The sequence below is a fragment of the Geotrypetes seraphini genome, chromosome 13 (assembly GCF_902459505.1).
Source record: "Geotrypetes seraphini chromosome 13, aGeoSer1.1, whole genome shotgun sequence".
Classification (NCBI taxonomy): Eukaryota; Metazoa; Chordata; class Amphibia; order Gymnophiona; family Dermophiidae; genus Geotrypetes; species Geotrypetes seraphini.
The window spans coordinates 15,856,332-15,882,673 of NC_047096.1; the positions used below are offsets into that span (position 1 = coordinate 15,856,332).

The window sequence follows — 26,342 nt, forward strand, 5'->3', positions numbered from 1 at the left end:
ACCACTCTGTCCGTGTGATCTGGGGAAAGAGAATGGCACAGGTATCCCAACTATCACAGGTAAGGCAGGTGCTCATGGCTTAACTGCATGCTATACTTGGGTAAATAGGGTAGGGTTGACTGACTTTATGGCCATCTATAAGGGGTGGCTCTCTATGAGTTATTTTTACTCCCCAGTCACAGTTAGGCTTGGATTAAAAACACTCCTCTCTTTGCATTCTCGCTGCAGTCTGCCTCTGTCCAACCTCCAACAACCATCTTCCAGCTGTCTGTACCACAGGAGGTAAGAATGGTGTGTGTGGGTGTGTGTGTGGGGGGGGGGGGTTACTGGGCATTGCCAATCACAGACTCGACCTACCACCCCAAAATGTGCAGGATTTCTGCTCCACTGAGCTGAAACTGATAGACTAACCTGACCGATTTTCAGAATTATGTTCCCAAAAGATAATCCCTGCTCCCATCATTTGGGAAACCGGCTCTCTGAATGCCACTACCAACTGAGAGCTTCCACCCTGCATATAGCCGCATGGGATCAGCCAGAGGCTGTGTGTGATCAAGGATCACAACCCACCATGCTCACGATTAAACTTTGCAAGAGTGGGATAGTGCTAGGGTAAATTTAATCTGTCACCTGGGAATGGACGTATTAAAAAAAAAAAAAAAAAATCCCAAAATGATATTTGTCTTTTGTGTTCCAGGGGAACAATATTTATTTTATGTTTTCTTAGGCTCCGGGGCTGGCGTCATGATTGTAGCAGGTTTCCGGGTCTTGCCGCATCTGTGTAGAAAGAACCGACGGCTGACACAGATGCGGCAAGACCTGGAAACCTGCTACAATCAATATCTATTTTACTTTGAGGTAAGAGCAAACTCTTAAGTAGTGGGGTGAGACAAGGATGGGGAGTTAAGAGAAAGGGAAGCAGCGTGCTGTATGAGAATATCCCCCTACCCCATAGCCTTCCATTGTCTTTAAATGAAAAAGACGAGGTAAGGACCCTAGATAGTTTCCAAAGGAGTTCTCTCTCTTTTTAATGGGTTGGTTTTTTTCCAAGTATCTTTATTGATTTTTTAAAAAGAAAAACAATAATGCAGCAGGTAACACGAGAATAAAGTCCAAGATATTCATATTGCCCAAACAGTCATTGCATAGATTAAAAGTGAAAATGTTTGGAGGAATGTTAGAATTTTATAGAATATATGGATTAGGATTTTAACATTTGTAAAATCATTTGTAAAGAATATCTTTCTATATAATATGTATGAATTTTTGCTCTATTCTTTCAATAAAATGTTTGAACTTAAAAAGTGAAAGTACGTTATTATACATTGTATGTGATTCAGGATATATGCGTCTGATAAGTTATTACATAATGATTCATAGGTTTGTCAGGAAGCGAGGCAATATTTGTCAAGATTTTACAAAACTGAGAGCAAGATTCGTTTTTAATAGTGATAATCTTTTCATACTTTCTTATCATGCATAAATAATTCCACCATTACATACAGTTGAGTCATGAGTTATCTTTCCAGTGGGATGCATGCTATCTCTCTTTTTAATATGTGTGTGTGGGGGGGAGGGGTCAAAAATGCCACATCGAGTTTCCAACTTTTATGTTATAACATTTTATTGAAGGAATCAAGTAAATATACAATAATATAAAACAAAGAAATATTCTTCACAAATAATTTCACAATTCTGATATTTCCATACATATTTCTATCATTCCTCCAAAATTTTTTTTATATGATCTACCCTATTCCACCTTTCACCCCCCCCTTTCCCTTTCTCCACTTCCCTTTCCCCCCCTCCCCCCCAGGATGGAAGGTGACATAGATTGCCAGGTCTTGGGACACAATGAAGGTTTCAAAAGCTTCAATGTAATTCATTAAGAATCATACTTCGTGCTCTAGAAGAAAGTTTTTGAATATAGGGGACCCAAATTTGCATAAAGAGACGAGTTTGTCTAGGAAATCGACGAACCTCCCAAACCTCAAATAAAAGTAAACGATGTAGTTGGTTCCTCCATTGCCAAAAACTAGGAGGTTCTTTCTGTAACCAATATTGCATAATACATTTATGACCTATCATCCATGCTTTCTTAAAATAAAAGGCATCTCCCTTGACCATATACCCCACAAGCAGCAGCCTTACCAAATAGCACCCCCTTGGGGATTCCACTACTAAACTATCCCATAACGCAGTGATTCCCAACCCTGTCCTGGAGGACCACCAGGCCAATCGGGTTTTCAGGCTAGCCCTAATGAATATGCATGAGAGAGATTTGCATATGATGGAAGTGATAGGCATGCAAATTTGCTTCATGCATATTCATTAGGGCTAGCCTGAAAACCCGATTGGCCTGGTGTTCCTCCAGGACAGGGTTGGGAACCACTGCCATAACGAACCCAAATATAATAGGATGGCAGACCAGAATGACTTAATGAGAGGACGTTGCCAAAAAGCACAAGATAACGTGTTGAGGCCTTTATCGCATTTAATACAATTTGGAGAATTTACTAAACCCGCATGAAAAGCTTGTATTTGTGAGAAATATGCCCTATGTATCATTCTATATGTACATTCCTTCCATAGGCAACCAATCTATCCTCTTACTGTTTTCCCTTACGTATCCATCATCCTTTTTGATTGTCTCCGGCTATTTTTATTATTTATGTTGTTACCTTTGAAACATTTGTACAAATGTTTTTCATTTTCTGTAAACTGCCTAGGTATTTAGGCAGTACAGTATATCAAATACAACAAACTTGAAAAGGATGACCATGTTTAGAGCAATGCGCCCTGATTCCCTCTGTAGCACTATGGAAAGCAAGCAGTCTTTATGTATTTATTTAATTTAATTCTCTATACCGTTCTTCCAGGGGAGCTTAGAACGGTTTACATGAATTTATTCAGGTACTCAAGCATTTTCCCTGTCTGTCCCGGGGGGCTCACAATCTATGTAATGTACCTGGGGCAATGGGGGGGATTAAGTGACTTGCCCAGGGTCACAAGGAGCAGCATGGGTTTGAACCCACTACCTCAGGGTGCTGAGGCTGTAGCTTTAACCACTGTGATACTCTAGAAATCAAAATGTAGCAAAAATGAGCCAAGTATAGGACAATCAAGCCATTGTGACATCACTGCTGAGGTTGGCTCTTAGGCATTAGTTGAATGAGGCATTATGATGTCACAATACCAGCTCTGGTTATCAGAGGCTGAAACTTGTCACACTATTTACTTTTTCAATTTTCTATCCCGTTCTCCCAGGGAGCTCAGAATGATTTACATGAATTTATTCAGCATTTTTCCCTGTCTGTCCCAGCAGGCTCACAATCTATCTAATGTACCTGGGGCAATGGGGGGGATTAAGTGACTTACCCAAGGTCATGAGGAGCAGCGTGGGTTTGAACCCACAACCTCAGGGTGCTGAGGCTGTAGCTTTAACCACTGCACCACTCTAGAATTAAAAATGTAGTAAAAGTGAGCCAAGTATAGGACAATCCAGCCATTGTGACATCACTGATGAGGTTGGCTCTTAGTCATTGGTGGAATGAGGCATTATGATGTCACAATACCAGCTCTGGTTATCAGAGGCTGAAACTTTTCACACTATTTATTTATTCAGTTTTCTTTACTGTTCTCCCAGGGGAGCTCAGAACGGTTTACATGAATTTATTCAGGTACTCAAGCATTTTTTCCTGTCTGTCCCGGTGGGCTCACAAGCTACCTAATGTACCGGAAGCAATGGGGAGATTAAGTGACTTGCCCAGGGTCACAAGAAGCAGCTTAGGTTTGAACCCACAGCCTCAGGGTGCTGAGGCTGCAGCTTTAACCACTGCGCCACACACTGTCTGAACTTTATAGCAGCTTCTAGGTGCAGCTTCCAATCAGCCTAATAACAGGAGCAGGTGGTTTGGTCTCAGCACACAGAAAATGTATTCCCAGTATATGGAAAAGAAAAGTTCCAGGACTCTGTGTGTCCCTAATACACAGAGTACAGGTTAGACAGTCCTTTCTGTATAAAATGATATTGTAGGCGAGGACAGGGTAAGCCGGCTTCTTAGCATTTGCTCTGCAGAATTTGAGCTTATAGATGCTATATGCCCTTCTCAAGGCCTTATTGTACTGTTTCCTCCTGCTGAGTCATGAAAGAAGTGAAAATCCTCAACAGAATTCTTTTTTTTATTATTATTATTTTTATTAAGGAATCAAAGGCAAACAGGCAACAATAAACAATGCCCAACAACGTTAAAAAAACATACACGATGCAAGCAATAAGATAGATACAGGCCTGAGGAACATCATACAGTGCCACAAACGCTACCAAACAACCTTGCCATTAAGATTCATACAAGCCCAGACTTTGGGGGTGGGGGGGGATCCAGGTGGGAGGAGGGGAGTGCCGACTTACAGAAGAATTCTACAGGGACCGACTATGATGGAGACAGGAGCGGTAGTTAGAAGAAAACTTTCTGTACAGCAATCTCCGCTGACTACCAGTCTGTCAGAGGTTCCTCTAGTGGGGGCACAGGTTCAAACAACATTGAGGTTTGTTCAGCACTAAAAGTCTGGACAGCTCCTGTGACAAGACAGATGAAGTCACATCCAAATTTTATCAGGTTGGAAATTAGAGAATAACACGGTGACAAAATTCATCACCGTTCCTGTCCCCGCGGATAACCGCGGGAAATAATCCCATGTCATTTTCTAGTGTCTATTTCAACCTCAGTCCTTCTACACTGCATTCTTCAAAGCAAAGCTTGAGGGTCAGTGGTTGTGGCCATTCATACTCTGATTCTTATGTGAGCCAAGGATAATGAAGCCATTGTGACATCACTGATGTGATTGGCTCTTAGGCACTGGTGGAATGAGGCATTATGACATCACAATATCTGCTCTGGATACCAGAGACTGTCATTCTTTTGTGTCTATTTCAACCTCAGTCCTTCTACACCGGCATTCTTCAAAGCAAAGCTTGCGGGTCAGTGGTTGTGCCCAATTATACTCTGATTCTTCCCTCTCTCCTTAAAGAATGACAATAAGATGGTTTCCCGCGGTTATTCACGAGGACGGGAACAGTGATGAATTTTGTTACCGTGTCATTTTCTATTGGAAATGTATTTATTTGGACTTAGCTCACGCATTTTTGGTTGTAGATCAAAGTGAGTCACATTCAGGTATAATCTAAGTTTGCACCTGAGCCAATGGAGTGATCTTATACCCTAGTAGGTTTCATGGTCACAAGTATTGCAAAGGTGACATTGATACCCAGACCCCCAAATAGCTGAACAACCACTGCTATGTTATGGTGATGGGACAAAAGTGCGCCGGACAAAGGCGAGCCGACATTACAGAGCAGACAATTGAGCGCAAGACTCTAGCGCGACGCCGTCAAAGTTTATTTTAAAGAGCTGCGAGGAAGGGGTGTGGGGGGTGTAACCCCCCACATTATAAAGAAAACTTAACTTTTCCCCTAATAAATACAGAAAAAGTTGTTTCCTCTATAATGGGGGGTTCCAACCCCCAAAACCCCTCCCCATGGCAGCGCGAACACTATTAAGTAAACTGGGGGAGCTTTTTAAAATAAACTTTTACGGTGGCACGCTGGAGTCTTGCGCTCAATTGTCTGCTCTGTAATGTCGGTGCGCCTTTGTCCCGTGCGTTTATGACTGTGATATGTAATATGTATTAATAAAATGCTTATGACCACTGTTCATGTGAGGTGAGAGGCTGCACCTTATGCAAGCAGAACTATTTGGTACATAAGATAGTGGATAGTTTCCCAAGGATCCTCCGATTGCCATCCGAGTAACCTAACTCGATGTTGGTTCCAATCTTCATCGATCCTTTTTTGTTTGTGCTCTGTTCTAAATACTATTAATGATAAATTTAACTTGGCTTTTCATAAAAGCACCCCCACCACCGCCAAGCTAAGTTAAATTTTAATGTATTTTATTTATTGTATTTTAAACATTTGTAGCCCGTATATCAAACTTCTATGCAGATAACACCATTACATGCATAATGAAACTATACAGACTTAAATCAAAATAAAACATCACCATTCAGTATACAATTCAAAAACATCTTCAAATAAATGAACTAAATAATAACAAAACTGTAAAATACCCAAATCTGAAAATGGCAGTTGAAAAAAGTGAGCTTTCAAACTTTTTTGAAAGGCCAAAAAGTCAGCGATCAAACGAATGCAGTCTGGGACTGAGATCCACAACGATGGTCCCGCTACTTGAAACGTGCGAGCACAATTCGCAATTTTGATCACAGAGTGAATTGAAGGAATAACCAAATAGTTTCTGCCTTGTGATCTAAAAGAACGAGAAGGAGGTTTAAGCCAAGGGAACCTGTCACCAGGAGTGGGAACCCTAGGATAGTAGACTTGGGGGTGGGTCAGTAGAGTGGGCAGACCTGATGGGCTATGGCCCTTATCTGCCGTCATCTTTTATGTTTCTATGTTTCTATGAATAGATTTAAATACCAACGTTAGTATCTTAAATTGTATTCTCCAAATGACTGGCAACCAGTGAAGCTCAACCAGTATCATTACAAGCATCATTAATAGAACAGAGCACAAACAAAAAAGGATCGATGAAGATTGGAACCGACATCGAGTTAGGTTACTCGGATGGCAATCGGAGGATTCTTGAGAAACTATCTACCATCTTATGTACCGAATAGTTCTGCTCGCATAACTGTTTACAGAGCGAAATGCTGCAGAGCATTTCTTGAGAAGTCCTATACACTGCACCTAAGGGCATACACAAATGAGTAGAAGAGCGGGAAGAATCGCCAAAGTTCATCCCGCTCCTGACGTCACCACTGCAAGCTGGGTCAGAACCCCTGAGTGACACATTCTGTGTTCTGATTTTGCTTTGCATGGGCTTGAGCAGCTGGTCTGGCTCCAAATTTGGAATGTGACACTCCCCCTGCCCCTTGCCCTGGCATAAGTTTGTCTAACACCAGTCATGGCTCTTACATTTAAACCGGGGGTGGGGTGGGTAGGTGGGACTCCTTTGAACATGTAATGGGAGAGGTATCCATTCCCGCAAATGAAAACTTACAATGTACTGCCAGAATCGACGACAGGATTCAAGTTAATGCAGTTCATTGTTAAGTTTATTGCATAAATAAGATTCCAGAATATATTAGTTAATCTTGCTGGATGACCTCCATATTTGGAATATTGTTACTATAGAGTTTAGGAGGGCATTTAGGACATTATATTATGTTATAAAGATGGATGACCAATTATATCAACTGCATATATTTTGTACTGTAAATCTGTGATTACCAATAAAAATTGTTAAACCTTAACACTGGGTTTTACTAAATGGCGCAAGAGGCTTTTAGCGTAGGTTGGCGAGGTAAATGCTCTCATAGGAATTCTATGGGCAGCGGAGCATTTACCTTGCTTGCCTTCGCTAAAATCCTCTAGCGCCGTTTAGTAACAGGAGCCCTAAATTTTGCCACAGTGGCTCCTCCTTGAAAAATAACCAATGATCACTGCACGGTGGGTCAATACTTTCTTTTCCACTTTTTTTCAGGGGAAGTCTCTGCTGTCATCATGCCTGAACTGTAAGTAAATAAACACCAGAAAGAAGAGTTTGGAAACCTCCATAAAAGTCAGCATTGAATCCGGAATTCCACTGAATGGCCAACTTACCCCCACCTCCACCCAGTGGCGTAACGTCTGGGCTGATGGCACATTGCCCCCTACTCTTCCCTGCTGCTTAAGTGCCACCACTCTTTTTGCCGCTTTAATGGCCCCCGCCCCCAGTGTACCTCTTGAAATGTTCACCGGAGCAAGCATAATCTTCCACCTGCTGCTCACGCAAGTCACGGCTTCCTTCTGATGTCACATCCTGGCCTGGTGAGCAGGAAGTGACATCAGAAGGGAGCCGAGGCTGGTGCAAGCAGCAAGTGGAAGATGATGCTCGTGCAGGCAAACATTTAAGAAAGTATGGAGGGGGGAAGAGAGGTGCTGGTGCTGCTGCCCCCCAATGAAGGCAGTACCTTGGGCGGTCCCCTGCCCCCCTTTCTATGCCACTGCCCCCACCCACAGCTCTAGTAAGCTTCTCAGCCACCCAGTTGTCAGTTCTTGGGCAAGACAAATAACTTGTAAAATTTCACTTCTGAGCCTACACAATTCCAGCCGGGTCCACCTTTCTATCGGACCAATTCTATAAATGGGCGCCTAGAAGTACAACGCCGCTTGCGTGCTCTATAATGACCTAAGTGTTGTGATGGAATTGGTGCTAAGCCCCCCCCCCACCTCCCATTGTGGTGCCTATTTCTAGGTGACTCTTTCTAAAAACTACTCTGATAGAAATTAACTCTCTATCCTGAAAAGTAAATGACAGCCCAGTCAATGATGTAATAAGGGAGGAGGGAGTAGGGATGCCAGCTTTTCTCCTTCCTCTGGTATGGGGGGGTCTATTAAATACATTCTTCCTCCATGCCTCTTGTAGCTGTCACTGGCAATGATCGGGGTCTCTCCCTGCTACTCACGCTAGCTTCAGCCCTCCCTCTGATGTCATATCCTGTTCACAGGACCTGGAAGTGATGTCAGAGGGCAGACTCAGCTAGTGCAAACAGCAGGTAGGTGACCCTGCTCACTGCTGGTGACATCCATAAGAGGTAGGGGGAAATTAATTTAAGGGGCTCCCCACCACCAGCAGTGGGGATGCCATCACCCCTCACTACAATACTAAACCCAGGTTGGAGCTATGTGGATCCCCTCACCTCCCTCTCCATTTTTAAAGTCTGATTACCCTTGCATTTTGAAATGTCTAAGAAAAAAAGAGCCTGCATTCTTCCTACCCAGACACGCAAGCACATACACTTATAACACTTCAGGGTCATACTTTCTTAGTACATTGTATGGCCCTCTTACTGACAAATATATTTTAATATGATTTCCTCTTTCTTTTTCATTCCTATTTTGTACCTTCTGCAAATGACTCCCTGAAGAGAGGTAAGGTGTCACTGCTTTTCTTTGTCTGGCACAACACATAAAAGTCTGGAACGAAACAATATCAGACACAGAAAATCAAGTAAAAAACCAAATAGTTTCTAGTTCAGTAGCCAGTGAGGAAAGAACAGTTCTTTGATTGTCCATATGCTTACGAAACTATAATGAAGGAAAAAAACCTCAGTGTTTGCTTAATTCATCTAGCTCTCATGTACCGGTAGCTTTAAGCAAAGCAAGGAAACAAAAAAAAAGAAAGACCCAAGCCTCGAGATATTATGAAGAACAGCAAAAAGAGGCAGACGTCACAGCTAGTGAGAGAAAATGATAGCTTTATTGATTTGAAGAGACGCTGACACGATTAATACTGTCTCCTGAAGAAGGCGACGTAGTTGCCGAAACTGGGTCCTAATTGGGACTTCATTTTAAAGACTTCAAATCAATAAAGCTATCATTTTCCCTCGCTGGTTGTGACGTCTCCATTGCCTCTTTCTACTGTTCTTTAAAGCAAACACAAAATACACTCCAAAAAGCTGCCAAAAACCTAAACTAGTAACAACAAAAAAGGCAGAAAGTAGTCACACCAAGGTTCACTAAGGGGGCGCTCAGGACCAAAACTGTGCACCCCATGCAACACCGCGTACAGACTATCATAGATAATACCAAAGTAAAGGGTGCTCTCAGTGTGAACAAGCAGCGATAGGAGTCAAGCTCCAACACTTCACGAATTAGGTAGAGGTAATAATATACCCCCACCCGCACACCATCATTGAGCACCCTGGGTGTGCTCTAAATCAAAGTGAAAATATCCACCGATCTAAACCAATAAATCAAAATAGGTGAGTTAACAGGTGAAACCTGAGCGACCCCAAAATGAACCCTGCCAGCCAAGACCCCGACAAAAATCAATCAAAATGAATCAAACAGATGCAAATCAAGAAGTTAATAGACTTAACTGAAAGATGAAAAAACCACATCGCTGAAGCATGACACTGAAGCGCACCAGGACACAGGTTCAAAGCAACACATCGCAGGGAAAAATGGCACTATTATGCGAAAGTTTCATAAGTAAGTATCAACCAAACAGCGCAGTTTAAACCAACGGCAACTCCCTGCAAAGCTGCTATATCAGAGCATTCAATCCAAAATGTAAACAATTAAAGGCACCTGCACTTATATTTCTCAAAGCTGCTCCGTGTCTTACTGTACAAGATGATCAGCTGCATTTTCAGCTCAACTCGTGGCCTTCCAGCTCAGAATTCCCGACAAGAGAAATTTCTGTTTAATTTCATGCTGACATATATACAAGCTCTATAAATTCTATAAGTTATACCCATGAGAGTCTCACCCAATCCCCACCCAGATTCTGCCAATATGTACAACCACCTGTCAGATACATGTATGCCTGTATACACACACATATATACCATTATCCTAAACATTTATGAGGCCAATCGGTGCATAAATGTTAGTGAGGATATCTTAATAAAGTATAATGTGTGTATCTGCAGAACTTAGGTGCACTCACCCTAGTTCTGTGGCTAGCATTTATACTTAGCCCTAACATATAAGCACATATTTTGGCTGTTAGGCTAATATTTTATAAAGATAACTAGGCACCTAAGTTTCTTTTTAGAATACATTCCTACCAGATGCCCTCTGGGCACCTATTTATACGAGCACAATGGTAGAATTACTCAAATACTCCCCTGATAGGGACACCTGATGGTCATCAAGGGAAATGAATCTCAAGAATGCTGCGCCCTGCTGCTCTTGGCCACAGGAGGGCACTGCTATACTCCATTAATCAATATAAACAAAGAAATGGAGACTGCTGCCTGGAGGTCATGGACAGTGGCTGTCCAATATGAGAACCAGATGAGAGGATGGGCTTGCAAAGGGAGATGAGAATGAACCATATGGGGGCACTATTCAGTCAATGCATAACGATAAGCTTACTTTTTACCTGTTTGTACAATCAATCAAGTACAGTATGTTTATCTAGGGCTTTTATAGATGGAAAAGCCTTTACAAAATGACCCTCTAATAGGGCTGGTCTAAGAAAGAGAGTCTCTATTTAGGCACTCTGATGTCACACAGTGACCTGGGTGCCCAGATTCTGTTATAGAATACAGTACTCCCCCACAATTTGGGGGGTTCCGTTCTAGGAACCCCCGCAAATTTTGAAAAACCGTGAATACAGTTAAAAGGCAGGAGAGGGCAGCTGGGGCGCTGGTGGGTGCAAAATCGCTCGCGGTATGCTCCTACCGCCTCTTCCTGTTACTAAAGTCAGGCTCCACCAATCAGGAGCTGCTTTGACATGCAGCTCCTGATTGGTGTAGCCTGAATTTAGTACAGGAAGAAGTGGTCGGAGAATACCGCAAATTAGTGAGTCTGTGATTTGTGAACCGCAAATTCGCGGGGGAACACTGTACTGGCGTAACACTTATACGCTTGAGTTACACCAGTCAAATAAATCTGGCATAACTTCTGTCGCATAAGTGTAGCAAGGGTGCACATGACTTACAGTATTTGTAGCTTACATGCATAAGTGACTGCTCTGCCCATGCCCCTGTCAGTCTGCACCCATGTAAATGCCCCCTTGCTTTTATGTGCTATGCAATTTCTATATGTCCTTACATAACAATGCTTAGTTGCATTGGTACCACTTATGTGCACATATGTGCACTTACCCTCAAAAGGTATGGTATTCTGAATATATACAAGAACAAGTGGTACGTGCATAATGCCAATGCCTGGTTACAGAATTGCCCTCTAAGTGCACATTTTAAACTCGGTCTTCTTGAAGAGGCTACGGAGCTTTAAAACATGTTCTATTCTCTCTGCCTTTAGAGGAAGTCAAAGATCTCAGCCTCACGCAAGCTTTTACTGAAGGTAAGTTCCTAGAAGCCTGAAAGCATTTCTGGTGTACCTATAAAGCTCCGTGCACAGAGCACACATGCTGGACCCCTCAAAAACACACGAAGGGATGGAGAACAGGATTTTTCTACTCCCGCTCCTCAAACCACTCTGAATCTTGTTTGCTGAGATGCCAAGTTACCCAGTTGTAGCTTGGAGGTTTGGATTTCTGACCACCCCATCCCGATGCATTATGGGCCTCGCATCAACGGACAAGATCAGGCACTACTGATCCCACGCTGCATTGGGGTGTAAGTTCAAAACCAGGACTGGGCAAAAATATCCAGCCTGGAACTGGGTAACTTGACATCTCTGGATCAAGCAGGTAAAATTTAGCTAGGCAGGTTACAGCTGGCTTCAGATCATCAGGGACAAACTGATCCAGTCCTGGTTTTATCCATGATGCATCGATGACTTAGTATTCCAATTTCCAAGTCCCTAAATCAGAAGTAGGAAAATGACTTATTAAACTTCTCACCCACAGAAGCCTTCTGTCTGGCCTGCAGTGACCAAAAACATGTCACATCTGTCTGGAAATCTGAGAGGACCACTGCAGCTAACTCTAGCCCCCTACTTGTCCTGTTTGTCTGTTGATTAAATTGTAAGCTCTACAGAGCAGGGACTGTCTCTTGAGTGTTATAATCTACAGCACTTTCTACATCTAGCAGTGTTATAGAAATGATTAGTAGAAATAGTAGTAGCACTACCCCTCAACCCCACCATAGAAACATGATGGCAGATAAAGACCACATGGCCCATCTAGTCTGCCCATCTGCAGTATCCACTATCTCCTCCTCTTCCTATTGGCTAAGGCTCTTAACATTTGCATCTCCTCTTCCTATAGGCTAAGGCTCTTTACACCTGCATTGTGATGTCATAGAGATTTATGGTTATAGAAACATAGTAACATGATGGCAGATAAAGGCCAAATGGCCCATCTAGTCTGCCCATCCGCAGTAACCATTATCTCTTTCTTTCTCCGAGAGATTCTATGTGCCTATCCCATGCCGTCATGAATTCAGACACAGTCGCTATCTCCACCACCTCTTCCAGGAGATTGTTCCATGCATCTACCACCCTTTCTGTAAAAAAGTATTTCCTCAGATTACTCCGGAGCCTATCACCTCTTAACTTCATCCTGTGCCCTCTCATTCAGGTGTCAAAGTCAGTCCTCGAGGGCCGCAATCCAGCCGGGTTTTCAGGATTTCCCCAATGAATATGCATGAGATCTATTAGCATGCAATGAAAGCAGTGCATGCAAATAGATCTCATGCATATTCATTGGGGAAATCCTGTAAACCCGGCTGGAATGCAGCCCTCGAGGACTGACTTTGACACCCCTAGAGCTTCCTTGCAAATTAAAGAGATTCGACTCATGCGCATTTACATTACGTAGGTATTTAAACCTCTTTATCATATCTCCCCTCTCCCACCTTTCCTCCAAAGTATATAGATTGAGATCTTTAAGTCTGTCCCCATACACCTTATCATGAAGACCACATACTATTTTAGTTGCCTTCCTCTGGACCGACTCCATCCTTTTTATATCTTTTTTAAGGTGCGGCCTCCAGAAATGTACAGGCTCCTATTCTGGTCCTCGACACCAAGAGTTTGCCTATTCCTCACATTCAGCAAGGACCAGACCAAGAATGAACAAGACTGCTTCAGTGACCTGAGGCCATATTATAACTCTATTCCCAGCTTCCAAACGCAGTGCTTGACAGTCTCATCTTTCAAATTACTGGAAATTTACATAGTGAATGTTTTAAAGTGATTTAGCCACAGGATGGCAATGTTACTTCAAAATTATCCCTAAGGGAGGTTATAAAGAATTGTACAGTACTTATATAAAGGATTAGCTGGACATATAAAGTTTTCTATGAGCAATGGAGGATCCCAATTAGCCTGCTTTGCAAAAGTGTATGCAGCCACCTCAGGGATAAAGGGCCATCGTCTCTGAAATGAGGAAGGGGGAACTATTTTGATTGTTACAGTTGTCCGCAGCAAAACCCGGACAACTACAATAACCATGACACCAGCTGCGGAAGCCTAAGAGAATGAATTATTTTGTTATGCATCATTTAGAAATGAGATCAAACAGGAGGCAGTAGGACAGGGGTAGGGAACTCCGGTCCTCGAGAGCCATATTCCAGTCGGGTGTTCAGGATTTCCACAATGAATATGCATGAGATCTATTTGCATGCACTGCTTTCAATACATATTCATTGGGGAAATCCTGAAAACCCGACTGGAATACGGCTCTCGAGGACCGGAGTTCCCTACCCCTGCAGTAGGAGGTGAAATGACTCACAAAAAGAGGCAGCATTAGCAGTGGAAGAAAAGCCCAGAGTTGCTGACTGTTCTAAGGGAAGGGGGGGGAAGGACTGAGTCAATGGCAGATTTGGGTTTAAAGGATTAGAGAAGTGAGGTACTGAGATATACAATGATTTGTGAGAGCCTGGTTCCAAGAGGCAGGTGATGAGCCACTAAAGTTGAATGGAGCATACTCAGCTGAGCCGGACCTCAAAATCTGGGGAACCTCGCAGCTCAGTTCATAAAGCAGGGTTACTTACCTGTAACAACGATTCTCCATAGACTGCAAAATTACAGTACCAATCAGCAGGTAGGGCCTATGTCCTTGATTTTCACTTCCAGTCCTCAAGGGTCAGTGAAAGGTCAGATTTTCAGGATATCACTAATGAATATGCATGGGGGGGGTGGAGATCTTCTTGCCCATTTCTCCAATTATATGCAAATCTCTTGTGCAATATGGACATACTTAAAACCTGACCTGTCGGCTGGTCATCAAAGACATGGGAATAAAACCCAAGGTCCTGCACAAAAAAACTCCACTTACGTCAAAAACAGAAATCACTCATACAAAAATTCAGTCCAGGTTTCTTAGTGAAAGTCCATAAATAATAATATTAATAATAATAATTTTATTTCTTATATACCACTATACCATAAGTTCATAACAAATAATTTATCTTCATTGCTGTTTTCACAAACTTGTATTGCTTTCAAATTTGTGAAAACAGCAATGAAGATAAGTAATTGGGGTTTTTTCTGCTAATTTTTGCTTACACGCTGCTTTTGTCAGTCTTATATGACGCTGCTGAAAGACATATGTTACAGCTTTGTGATTTACACCCATTGAGATTGAAATACATCATTGGTGCCATTGTTTAAAAGTCAGTTGTTTGTGGACTTTCACTAAGAAACCTGGACTGAATTTTTGTATGAGTGATTTTGTTTCTGATGTAAGTGGAGTGATTTTCCAGACCCAGGATGATTTGAGCTCTAGGGATTGCTATATTGGTTCAAGAGCTGCCTATTGCGGTCTGGTTTTCTCCACTTTAGTATTATTTTTCTTGTTTTCCAGTCTTTTTATGCATGAATGGGAGCCCCAATAATTCTTACAACACAAATAATAATTTAAGTGATAAGTTTTTGATATACATCTGGGTCCACTTGTTTGGTGGTATGCAGAAAAAGAAGGACAGATTGAGACATCTGGGGTTTTCTTCCATTGCTTTCAGTGGAAGTAAAAACCGGATGTCTCAATCTGACCTCTTTTGAGATTTGTTCTTCAATGTGATTCTCTGAAGAAGCGTGGCGACAAACGGGCCCGTCAGAATCACTTATATAAGATAAGTGGTGTTTGAATCACTTATATATGAAATGGCCTTGATAGCTGGACAATGATTAAAATGCTTTGCATATAGATGAAATGTTAATGAGCAGATGAACAAAAAGTTTTTTAAATTATTTATATAATTAATTTTTGCATAGTCAAAAATCTGCATTTTTGCACACCCAAATGATCTAGTTGCAGTTTGCACATTTATAAGCTTAAGGAGGTTGGCGGAAGATCAGTGATTAGAATATGGTTGTCTTGGTCGAACAGCTATTGTAGCTGACTTAAATTTTTAAGCAACCTATCTGAGATCTTTCCTCCAAAAATCTCTTGGGGCTGATTCATTAGATAATATCAATATTTTTATTTTTAAGTTCTTTTGGCAATTAATAAGATCCACTTGTGGTTTTGCATTTGGACTCTTTTTTTTTCTGGAGCCATATGGTCATCCTAGGTCTGTATCCTCTCCTCTTCTGAAGGGGGTCTGATAGAAGGTATCCTGACTAATTTGGGAACTAACAAATGTATTTAGCTTGTGCCTTTCCCAGTAATTCAAGGCAAGTTATACTTGGGTATACTTAGGGTTATCAGACATCTGGGACAACCCAGACATGCTCTCTTTTTAGAGGACGGACTTTCGGTCTTGGAGAATGAGATGTACAGTGTCAGCATCTATGAGACAAACTTGGTTCTTTTTATTACATAGAGCTTTTTGGACCCCAGTTTGTTTACAAAAGTTGGATAGCTCTAAATCTAATAGATGCTGGCACTGTAATCTAGAAGTGGGGACATTGGATCATCTAATTTTTTGTTGCCCCTGCATTAGGAATTTTTGGAATTCAATTTGGTCTCAAATAAATTGCTTATTGGAAAATCATGTGGAAATATCATATGATACTGCTCTGTTCGGTATGTCTAAGAGGAAAAAAAGTCAATTATCAGCACATAACAATAAGCTTTTGATGATAATGACGGGTGTTGCTATGCAACATATTACTAACAACTGGAAAAATTATAGTAATCTCAATTATACATTTTGGTGGAATTCCCTGTGTCATATTTACAAGATGGAAAGAGCAATTGCAATACAGAAAGGAAGTTATAAAATTTTTTTAAAGATATGGAGACCGATGGTTGATTTTTGTAGTGAATAGGCATCATTTTTCTTTGATAATATACATAGGGGGGGTGGGAAGATTGGAAGATAAGATGTAGCAAAATTGAAATTTTGAAGGAATATGATAGTTTTAATGATTGTATAGAAAGATGGGAGGGGGGAGGGTTTTTAATTAATTTACATATTAAGAATATAATGTATGATGTTCAAGTGTTATACGATAGTATTTCATGTTGTTCTTTTTGTGCACTTGATGTAAGTTTGAAAAAGAATAAAGAAATTAAAAAAAAAAAAGGATGGACTTTCCAAAACCCGACATTTGTCCGAGTTTTGAAAATCCCCGATGAGTTCCGGCCGCATCTGGAGGGCCTCTGAGCATGCATGGATGACACTACACATCCACACAGGCTCCAGGCCCTCCAGACATGGCTGCAGTTTGTCCAGAAGAAGAGAGGAGGGATTGGGGAGGAGGGGCTTGGGGAGGGGCTGAAGGTGGAGGTGGAATGGGGCGGTGTCCTGTGTCCGGGGTTTCCCAGAGAAAAATATGGTAACCCTAGGTATAGTAGGGAGTTCTCAAGATCACACAGAACAGCTGCTCGAACCACTCCGCCATTGTTCCTCCGGCCCTCATGCCGCGGCTTTCTGATTTTGCTTTGCAGAGCTTGCTACTTGCTAAGGCCAAAGAAGCCTGGGAACAGGAACAAGTGGACAGAGAAGGCGAGAAGGAGAGGTACCTCGCCGAACGTGTCTCAACCCCCAGGACCAGTGGCCTTTCCCGAAATGATCTCCAGGTGTGTTAAAAAGGAGAAAAAGCTCAGTCATTAAAACAGGGACAAGGTAGATGCCTTTTATTTCAAAAGGCATGCATGATTGGCCACAAATGTATTTTGCAATATTGGTTACAGAAAGATCCTCCTAGTTTTTGGCATTGGAGGAACCAACTCCATCGTTTCATTTTATTTGAAGTTAGGGAGGTTTGTAAGTTTCCTAGATGTACACGTTTCTTTTTGAAAATTTGAGACTCCTATATTCAAAATCTTTCCTCTAGAGCACAAAGTATGATTATTAATATTTTCATTGAAGCGTTGGAAACATTCATAGCATCACAATACCTGGTAATATGTGTCATCTTCCATTCAGGGGTGGGGGAGAACTGGGGGGTGCAGGGGTAAGATGGAATAGGTCATATAGAAATGTATATTGAAGGAATGATAGAAATATGTATGTAAATATCATAATTTATTATAATTTGATTAATTACTTCAATACAATCTTAAAAGGAGGGGGAAGGGGAGGGGAATGGTGGTGAGTAGTGGGGTTGATATGGGTCATATGGAAATATATTTTGGAGGAATGATAGAAATATGTATGTAAATATCATAATTTATTATAATTTGATTAATTACTTCAATACAATCTTAAAAGGAAGGGGGAAGGGGAGGGAAGTGGTGGTGAGTAGTGGGGTTGATATGGGTCATATGGAAATATATTTTGGAGGAATGATAGAAATCTGTATGAAAATATCATAATTGTGAATCTATTTGAAATTAAAATCTATTTGTATTAAAAAAAACAAAAACAAAAAACCCAGGGTTTTCCACACAGAGTACTCTTTTTCGTTTTTTGCCATGAGCTCTGCACATGACCTGCATCCCCCACAGATGGCCTCCACATTAAAAGAGTGAAAAGTGTCCAACTGACACCGCTGGAACCAGAAGTCCTTTCAACAGAAGGTTTTCCTGTTGAAAGTCTCAGAGCTTCCAAGTTACTCAGTTCCAGGAGGGAGATTTTAGGCCAGTGCTGGATTTCTGCCAACCTCATCCAGGTGCATTATGGGACCGGCAGCACTGATTTCAATGGGTAGAATCAAGGACTATATATACCGTACTGTTTTGAGATGTAAGTTTAAAACCAGGACCGGACAAAAAGTCTCCCTTCTGGAACTGGGTAACTTGGTAGCTCTGTTTTCTAATCAACCTCCAGGCCAGGGGTGTCAAAGTCCGTCCTCGAGGGCTGCAATCCAGTTGGGTTTTCAGGATTTCCCCAATGAATATGGCTGAGATCTATTTGCATGCACTGCTTTCATTGTATGCTAACAGATCTCATGCACATTCATTGGGGAAATCCTGAAAACCCGGCTGGATTCCGGCCCTCGAGGAGGGAGTTTGACACTCCTGCTCCAGGCCATGAGGAGTCAGTCTTGGGATTTCAGTTCCTCTTTCAAAATGTTATGGAAATTCTCAGAGAGGGTTTTAGCTTCAGCTGCTCCGTAGGGAATGACTTTGTATTATTTTTATGCAGAAATCTTAGAATTTTTCTTGATTTTTTGGGCAATATTTTTCAGTTAATTTTAAGCTCTTGGCTTAATACAAATTTCTCAATCCGTCCTCCTTTTTCTGGAGCCATATGGTAACTCTATAAAAGCTAAGAAATCAAAGAAGAAAGGGTGATCCATAGCATGAGTAAGGTAAGGAAAAAGGTCAAGAGTGGAAATCCAAAGCAAAATAGTATGACTTCAATTGCACTTTAAAAAATCTTTTTATGGACGTTTGGGATCCTTATATTCAGAATCTTTCACCAAAAATACGAAGTTTGGTTATCAATGATTTATTATGAAAATTAGGTTTAATAATTACATTCCAGTTATTTATTTTAATTCTTTATTTTTGTCAACTTTCATCCAGGGTGAGGGATTTCATTTAGGGGAAGATAGTGGGTAGGGGGTGGAATTAAGGGGGATGTAGATAAGATTGAATTAATTCATATGTAAATTAAATTTGTATGAAATATTATTGTAATTCTTATTGTATTGAATGTATTTTTGTATTATCCTATTGTACTGATTATTTGATTCTTTCAATAAAAATTGTTATACATAAAAGTCGCAAAAGATTTTTCGATGCGGAGGGAGGCATTAGATACCAGTTACTTACCTTATGCAATCATACAATCCATTGTGTTTTGTAGTCTGAGGCATTTATTTTGAATGGATTCTTTTTTAATCACGGGTTTGTTTCTTGTCCATTAATGGCAGGAGCTATGCCGAGAACTTCTTGATAAAATGCATATGGTGGACGAGGAACGATATGACATCGAGGCAAAGGTCATACACAACACAAGAGAGGTGAGGAGGGTTGAAGGTCATACAACATGCTAGAAATTTCCATTATGGTGACAGTGACACCTGAAGGGTGAAAACAGAAGAATGTGACAGACATCAACCTGGATAAGGAGAGTTATCCTACAAGAGATATACAGTGGGGCAGAAATCGAAAGGAACAGCATAAGATGGGAAGTGAGAAATTCGATATGCATTGAGCAGGGGGAAAAACTCAACATTGAAAACCTGTGTAAGAAGGCAGGGCCAGAGCAAGAAAGATACCAGTGTTCCAGTTCATAGGGGAAGATCATTGATGATGTCATTAGAAATGATAGTGGTAATAGTGCTGTACACGTGCCTAACCTGAAATTTTGTCTCCAGTTTTGGTCTGGCCGCTGGAACTGATTTAGAGAAAGTTGCCCACACAAGTACAGGTGGGACTTTATAACCTAAACACCGTATATACTCGGATATAAGCTGTCCTGAATATAAACTGAGGTAACCTTTTTCCCCCCAAAAGGTTGGCTTGAATATAAACCGGGGGTTAATATTCAAGTACCCTACCCCCCTGCCTCCCTGGCTCTGCACCCAGTCCCCCTTCCTCCCTGCCCTGCCAGGCTCTGCACCCCAAACTGGATATATGTTACTTTCCAGAAACACCCAGAAGGGGACAGACTGACACTCACCATCAAAGCTCTGTCATTTCTAGCATAAGTTAGATCAGTGTCTCTCAAACTGTGTGCCATGGCACAGTGGTGTGCCTTGAAGAGATCCTGGATGTACCCTGAACAGATTCCAGAATTTTATTTTTAAAAATTCCCTTCATAAGTATAACTAGACAAGATGGCATGCACGTCACGCACGCAAATATCTGTCAATGTTATGAGCATCTGTGTGTGCAATGATACAACCGCCCAGACAAATTCGTTCTTTGACGTGATTGGTCTTCTTATCTTTGTGAACTTGGATTTTCGGTTCTGACAGAAATTAAATAAACAGAGAATGAATGCAGATGGATGATGAAATGTGTGTTTGCTTGTCGACTATCGAGCCGCGTTTTAAGCTAATTTGAACTCAAAAACAAGCACATCCATCGCATTGATTAGCAATTCTATTCTATCTACTTTAGTTTCACCGTTGTTACAATTACCCATGCATACCTTAAAGAACTTTAAATAAATAACTCTCAGATTTACCCCCTTTTACTAAACCATGATAGCGGTTATTAGCGTAGGGAGCCACGCTGAATGCTCTGCGCTGCTCCCGAAGCTCATTGAGGTCCTATGAGTGTCAGGAGCCTTGTGGAGCATTCAATGCGGCTCCCTGCGCTAATAACTGCTATCGCGGTTTAGTAAAAGGGGGGGGGGGGTAATTTTTTGTTGTTTTTTGCAATTTTATCATTTCAATTATAATATGCCATGAAAAACATTTGCTCCGTTTAGTGTGCCAGAGCTAAAAAAAAGTTTGAGAGACACTGACACCCCTCCTCCCCCCTTTTACAAAACCGCGATAGCAGTTTTTAGCGCAGGCCGGCGTGCTGAACGCTCTACGCTGCTCCCGACGCTCATAGAGTTCCTACGAGTGTTGGGAGCAGCGCGCCGGCCTGCGCTAAAAGCCGCTATTGTGGTTTTGCAAAAGAGGGGGTGAGGTAGGTGCTCTTGCTCACCTTTAGCACCTCCTGGTGCAAGGAAGGACTGGCAGAGATCCGGCTTCCATGAGGCAGCGCCATTGTGAGCTGGATAATGAATCTTCTTTTGTAAAAATTCTGCCATTGTTAAAGCAAAATCAAGAACTACAAATGTAGCTTTTGTGCTGGATCCGCCTTACTTGCTTTTCAGTTCCGCCGCTTTTACAAGGCAGTAAATCTCTCCTTGAATTAAAGGCGATATAGGAAAGCAAAACACCAGGCAGCAATTAAGCACCAGCCCTGGACCCAGGTCAAAAATAACAACTACAAGGCACTTGAATCAGTTCAAATGGATGATCAAATAAGCAAAATCTATAAAGTTTCTTTTAAATATTTAGTGTTATAAGTTTGGTAAAGCTCTCAAGAGAAATCCTGAGCCTACGGAATGTGGAAGGAGGAGTGGGAGGTGCTAATATGTGGTTCTTCAGAACCCTTCCCCCACCCACCCTACCCACTCCACCCATCCAAGCAGAAATCAAATTCCTTCACCATAAGTGTGACTATGGTAGGAATAGCTAGAGTTACCTCAGAAAAGAAACTTTGTAAAAAAAAAAAAAAAATTGCTTATGCTGCCACAAGAAAAGGTACATACCTTTTAAACAGCGCATAAAGGTCGTCTTTTGTTATTTGAGACTTGGGAAGTTAGACGTTCGGCTAGGAAAATTCGTATATTTATGGAAATTTGGGATCCGTATATTCAAAATCTTTCACCTAAGGCTAGAAGTTTAATTCTTAATTATTTAAATTGAAGCTGTGATTATTTACTTAAAATTTTAGTTCTTCATTTTTATTATTCTTTATTTTTGACAGCTTCCATTGGGTTTGGGGGCTTTAATAACAGATTTACATATAATTAAAAAGGGTTGGGATGGGAGGAGGAGGGAATTGATTTAAAAAGGGGTTTGAATTTGATAATATATTAAGGTTTATTGTAGATAATATGAAATATATTTTGGAGGAATAATAGAACTATGTTTGATAAATATTTTTATGAATATAATTGTTATAAACTTAATTTGTATTCAATAAAAATGTTATAAATTAAAAGGTCCAAGAAAGAAAGGAGAATTAAGAAGAAGACCAAAAGAAGCCACATTTAGTGAGGAATCACGTGAGCGCAGAACTGGAACAGGCTCAGGTAGTGCTCAGTTATGTTAACTCTTTTTTTTTTTCTCCTTGCAGATTCGGGACCTAAAGATGAAAGTGATGGACCTCCGGGGGAAGTTTAAACGGCCACCTCTGCGCCGGGTCAGAGTCTCCGCTGATGCCATGTTGAGAGCTTTGCTTGGCTCCAAACACAAAGTATCCATGGATCTGAGGGCCAACCTGAAGTCTGTCAAGAAAGAAGACACTGAGAAGGTGAGGAGCCGGGACCGGCCTTGCGGTTCTAAAGAAGGAAGGAACCGGTATCGCTCCCCCCCCCCACCCCACCCCCGCGTGAACCGGCACCCCGCACCCGAACAACTTGAAACTTATCCCCTGTCTGGCACTGGCCGAGATTCTCGGCGAGAGGGAGAATTAGAAGGCCTTGAGCATACGCAGATGCATGCTCAGGGCCCGGCAGAGGCAGGAAGTTCTTCAAGCGGCACCGGCACGTCCTGTGGGCTGCGTGCTGGTGCCAGACGGGGAGGGGGGGTAAGTTTCAAGTTGTTTGGGCAGGGAGTGCCGGTTTGCACAGGGGGGGGGGGGCCTTTGCGAGCGGAGGGGGGGAGCAGCGCCGCTGGCCTCATGGGGGGGCGGGAACGTATCAATCGAGTTTCCATTATTTCCTATGGGGGAAACTCGCTTTGATATACGAGTATTTTGGTTTACGAGCATGCTTCTGGAATGAATTATGCTCATAAGCCAAGGTTCCACTGTATCTGGAAAACTTATTTTTCCAGAATCATTCAAAATCTGAGCTATAAATCTGACCCCTTTATTTACCCATAATCTAAACGTAACATTTGTCAATAAAATTTGTAGATTATTACCCATAATAGCATGCGCGGTATACGCGTGTGCACGCTATATTAAAATTTTATTGACAAATGTTACCTTTAGATTATGGGTAATAATCTACAAATTTTATTTGTCAAAACTTTTGTTTTATCTTCAGTTTATTTGAAACTTTCAGTCTAATATAAATGTTTAAAGGACATTAGAACCTTTTTAATGCATGCAAATCAATGGAATTCTTTTCGTTCCTAGGTTAACATGAATTAAAGTGAGCGATTTTGAATGCACTAAGGGGTCCTTTTACTAAGGCGCGCTAATCAATTTAGCATGCGTTAACGATTAGCACGCACTAAATCGGTTAGCGCGCCTTAGTAACAGGACCTCTAAAATTTTAAGGCACGTTAACCAAGCAAATGCAGGCTAATGCACATTCCTAGACCGTTCGTCTGTTCAGGACAGTGAATGATCTAAAGCAGCATTCGTCGATCAACCTTTGTCGGTGGCTTAGTTGATAATCGCCAACCAATGAGCCCTAAGAAAGTCAGGCTGGGAATGTCCACCAATGCCATGCTTGCTCTTTGCCGCTAGGAACGTCCCGTGGAAGTGAGTGACTGGCGTAAGAATGTTGAAGCCATGTCTGGAATGGAGGGCAGGAAGAAGATGTTTGATGCTGCCAAAGCACCAAGTGGCCAGTGAAAAGGTAACGACCTGTTTAAATTGCTCTAGAAAGCACCACCAGAAAATAGAGCTTGCAAAATCCTTAGACCAGAGACAATGCAGGGATGGGAAGTCAGATGTCAAGGTCTTATCCCATGTCATTAACAAGCAGAAAAAATATGACTCTGTGCGTTTGTTTGCTGCTAAGAGTGCAAAATCTTGATGGCATTCATCCCAGAACACCTCCCCCCCCCCCCAACACACACCAAAACAAAGAACTTGGACTACAACAGGCCAAGAGAATTTTCTGACTACCCATCCTTAGGGTTACCAGATATTTGGATTTTCCCAGACATGTCCTCCTTTTCAGGACATGTCTGGGGGATTCGGACGGCTTTTCAAAACCCAGCGCTTTGCCCGGGTTTTGAAAAACTTTCAACAAATCGCCGTCAGGCAGGAGGGCATCCACGCATGCGCGTATGCTCTCCTGCCTGACTAAAGCAGGCAGCAGGGGACGGGACGGGGCCAGGGTGGGATTGGGGGTGGGGCTGGGCATAAAGGGATGGGGATGGGTGGAACTGGGCGGGTCTAGGGATCCGGATTTTCCTTTTGGAAAACCTGGTAACCCTACCCATCCCTAGCAAATAGCAGATAAAGAACTTGGAGGGGGATGATGAAGGGAATTGGTGCTTGTCAGCTTGCTAAAGATGACAGAGAGCTCTCAGATTTCACACTTTTCCTCCAGGGGACTGGTAGGGGAATCAGATGACTCCATGTCATAAGGGGTAAGCTAGTCCAGTCCTATTTTACCCCAGTGCATGCATGGCTTTGTACTTGTCCTTCAGATTTCTCTTAGGAAAATGAATGGGACATAACCCTGCATAGCAGAATGCCTTCACACCATCTTGCGCACTGAGACTGGAAATGTTGTTTCATTCTGAGATATTTTTTTCTCTCTCTCTCCCTTTTCAGCTAGAATATTCCTGGACTCATCCCAAATGGTCCCTGGATATCCCCAGATGAATCACACAGCTTCCCTTCCCCCATCGTCTTTTTTCCCAACCTTCCACATCTCCTTCCATCTACTATGTTTGTCTAAAGCTCTCAAAACAGAGAAAATCATTGGACTGTTTCATTAAAAAACTGATATGGCCTCCACTGTGGCCGGGCATTGCTTGCCAAGCTCTCATTTTTCCCTTAGGTAGAACCAGAGAAGTTTAGATCAGTGAGGAACCTCAGCTGGTGATATGAGCTCAGTGCTGTCTTTTCATACCATTAAGTAAAATGTCATAATTGTGGTAAGGCTTGAACAGGTTTCTCTGGTTTCCAATGTGGTTCAGTGAGTTATGTACCTCGGATGTAGACCAATAACATCCCAATAAAATGGTCTTTCTTTCTAAACAGATCTGGTTCTCTCTCTGCAATGTGGTGTTCAGGCTGTAGCATATCACTACACTGTCTCTCTCCCCCCCCCCCCCCCTCCGTGATGCACAATATTTCAGAATGCACAAATTATAGTAGTTCTCTGTCAGGAAACAGTGTGGGATGGTAGGAGGTAGGGAAATCCCCTTCACCCTCTGTGTATGGAGTGTATTTAAATGCTGTCTGTATACTCTACGTTATAACTGTGTTCAATAAAATAATATTTCGGACAAACACGCTCTTAATGTCTGCCGACTTTGTTTCATTTTTATTGGGATATGGATTCTGATAGAGTGGTCCCGCATACATTTCTTCCAGTGCCTCTCAGTCCTGATCTGTGGAAGACCCCCAGCTACGAGTCGCAATAAAACTCCGCACACAGCTCTGCCAATGCATCTCAGCCGTTCCCTGCACCTCTCTCTGATATTTTGCAGATTTCCCAGCCCCTGGCAGCCTAAGGAGCAACAATCAGGTCTCTCGCGAAAGGTATCCAAGCGTTTTTTTTTTTTTAATTTCTCATTTTCTGAATCCTCTATAAAAAAAAAAAAACCCTAAACGTGCATGCGCACTTAGGGTTTTGTGATCTCTGGCACCTTTCTGTGTCCATCCGTCCCGAATTTGATTTCTGGTGCGTGGGGCGATTTCAGCGGCAGTTTGACTCCTGCGCTGCCAGGACGCCTCTTCTCACCTCCAACCCACCTCCACCAACCAGCAAACACAGCAGCCACAGGGTATTTGCTAGGCCGGCCCACTTCAATAATGCGAGGTGGGCCGGCCTAGAAAAAGCCCCAAGGCTGCCCGGGTTAGCGGATGCTGAACAGGGAGAGCAGGGAAAGGAGAAGGCCTACTGCTGGACAGAGGGAGCAGAGAAGAGGT

General features: G+C 42.1%; 1 protein-coding gene across 1 annotated transcript; it reads left to right on the forward strand.

Moving 5' to 3' along the window:
- Nucleotides 1-185: 185 nt before the first annotated feature.
- On the forward strand, nt 186-25,703 carry TNNI1 (troponin I1, slow skeletal type). The gene is made up of 9 exons (XM_033918189.1): nt 186-282; nt 7,563-7,593; nt 7,993-7,996; nt 11,840-11,881; nt 17,322-17,453; nt 19,697-19,786; nt 22,632-22,808; nt 23,976-24,087; nt 25,017-25,703. The coding sequence occupies exons 2-8, from the start codon at nt 7,583-7,585 to the stop codon at nt 24,081-24,083; spliced, it is 564 nt and encodes a 187-aa protein (XP_033774080.1). The 5' UTR covers nt 186-282; nt 7,563-7,582; the 3' UTR covers nt 24,084-24,087; nt 25,017-25,703.
- The last annotated feature ends 639 nt before the right edge of the window (nt 25,704-26,342 follow it).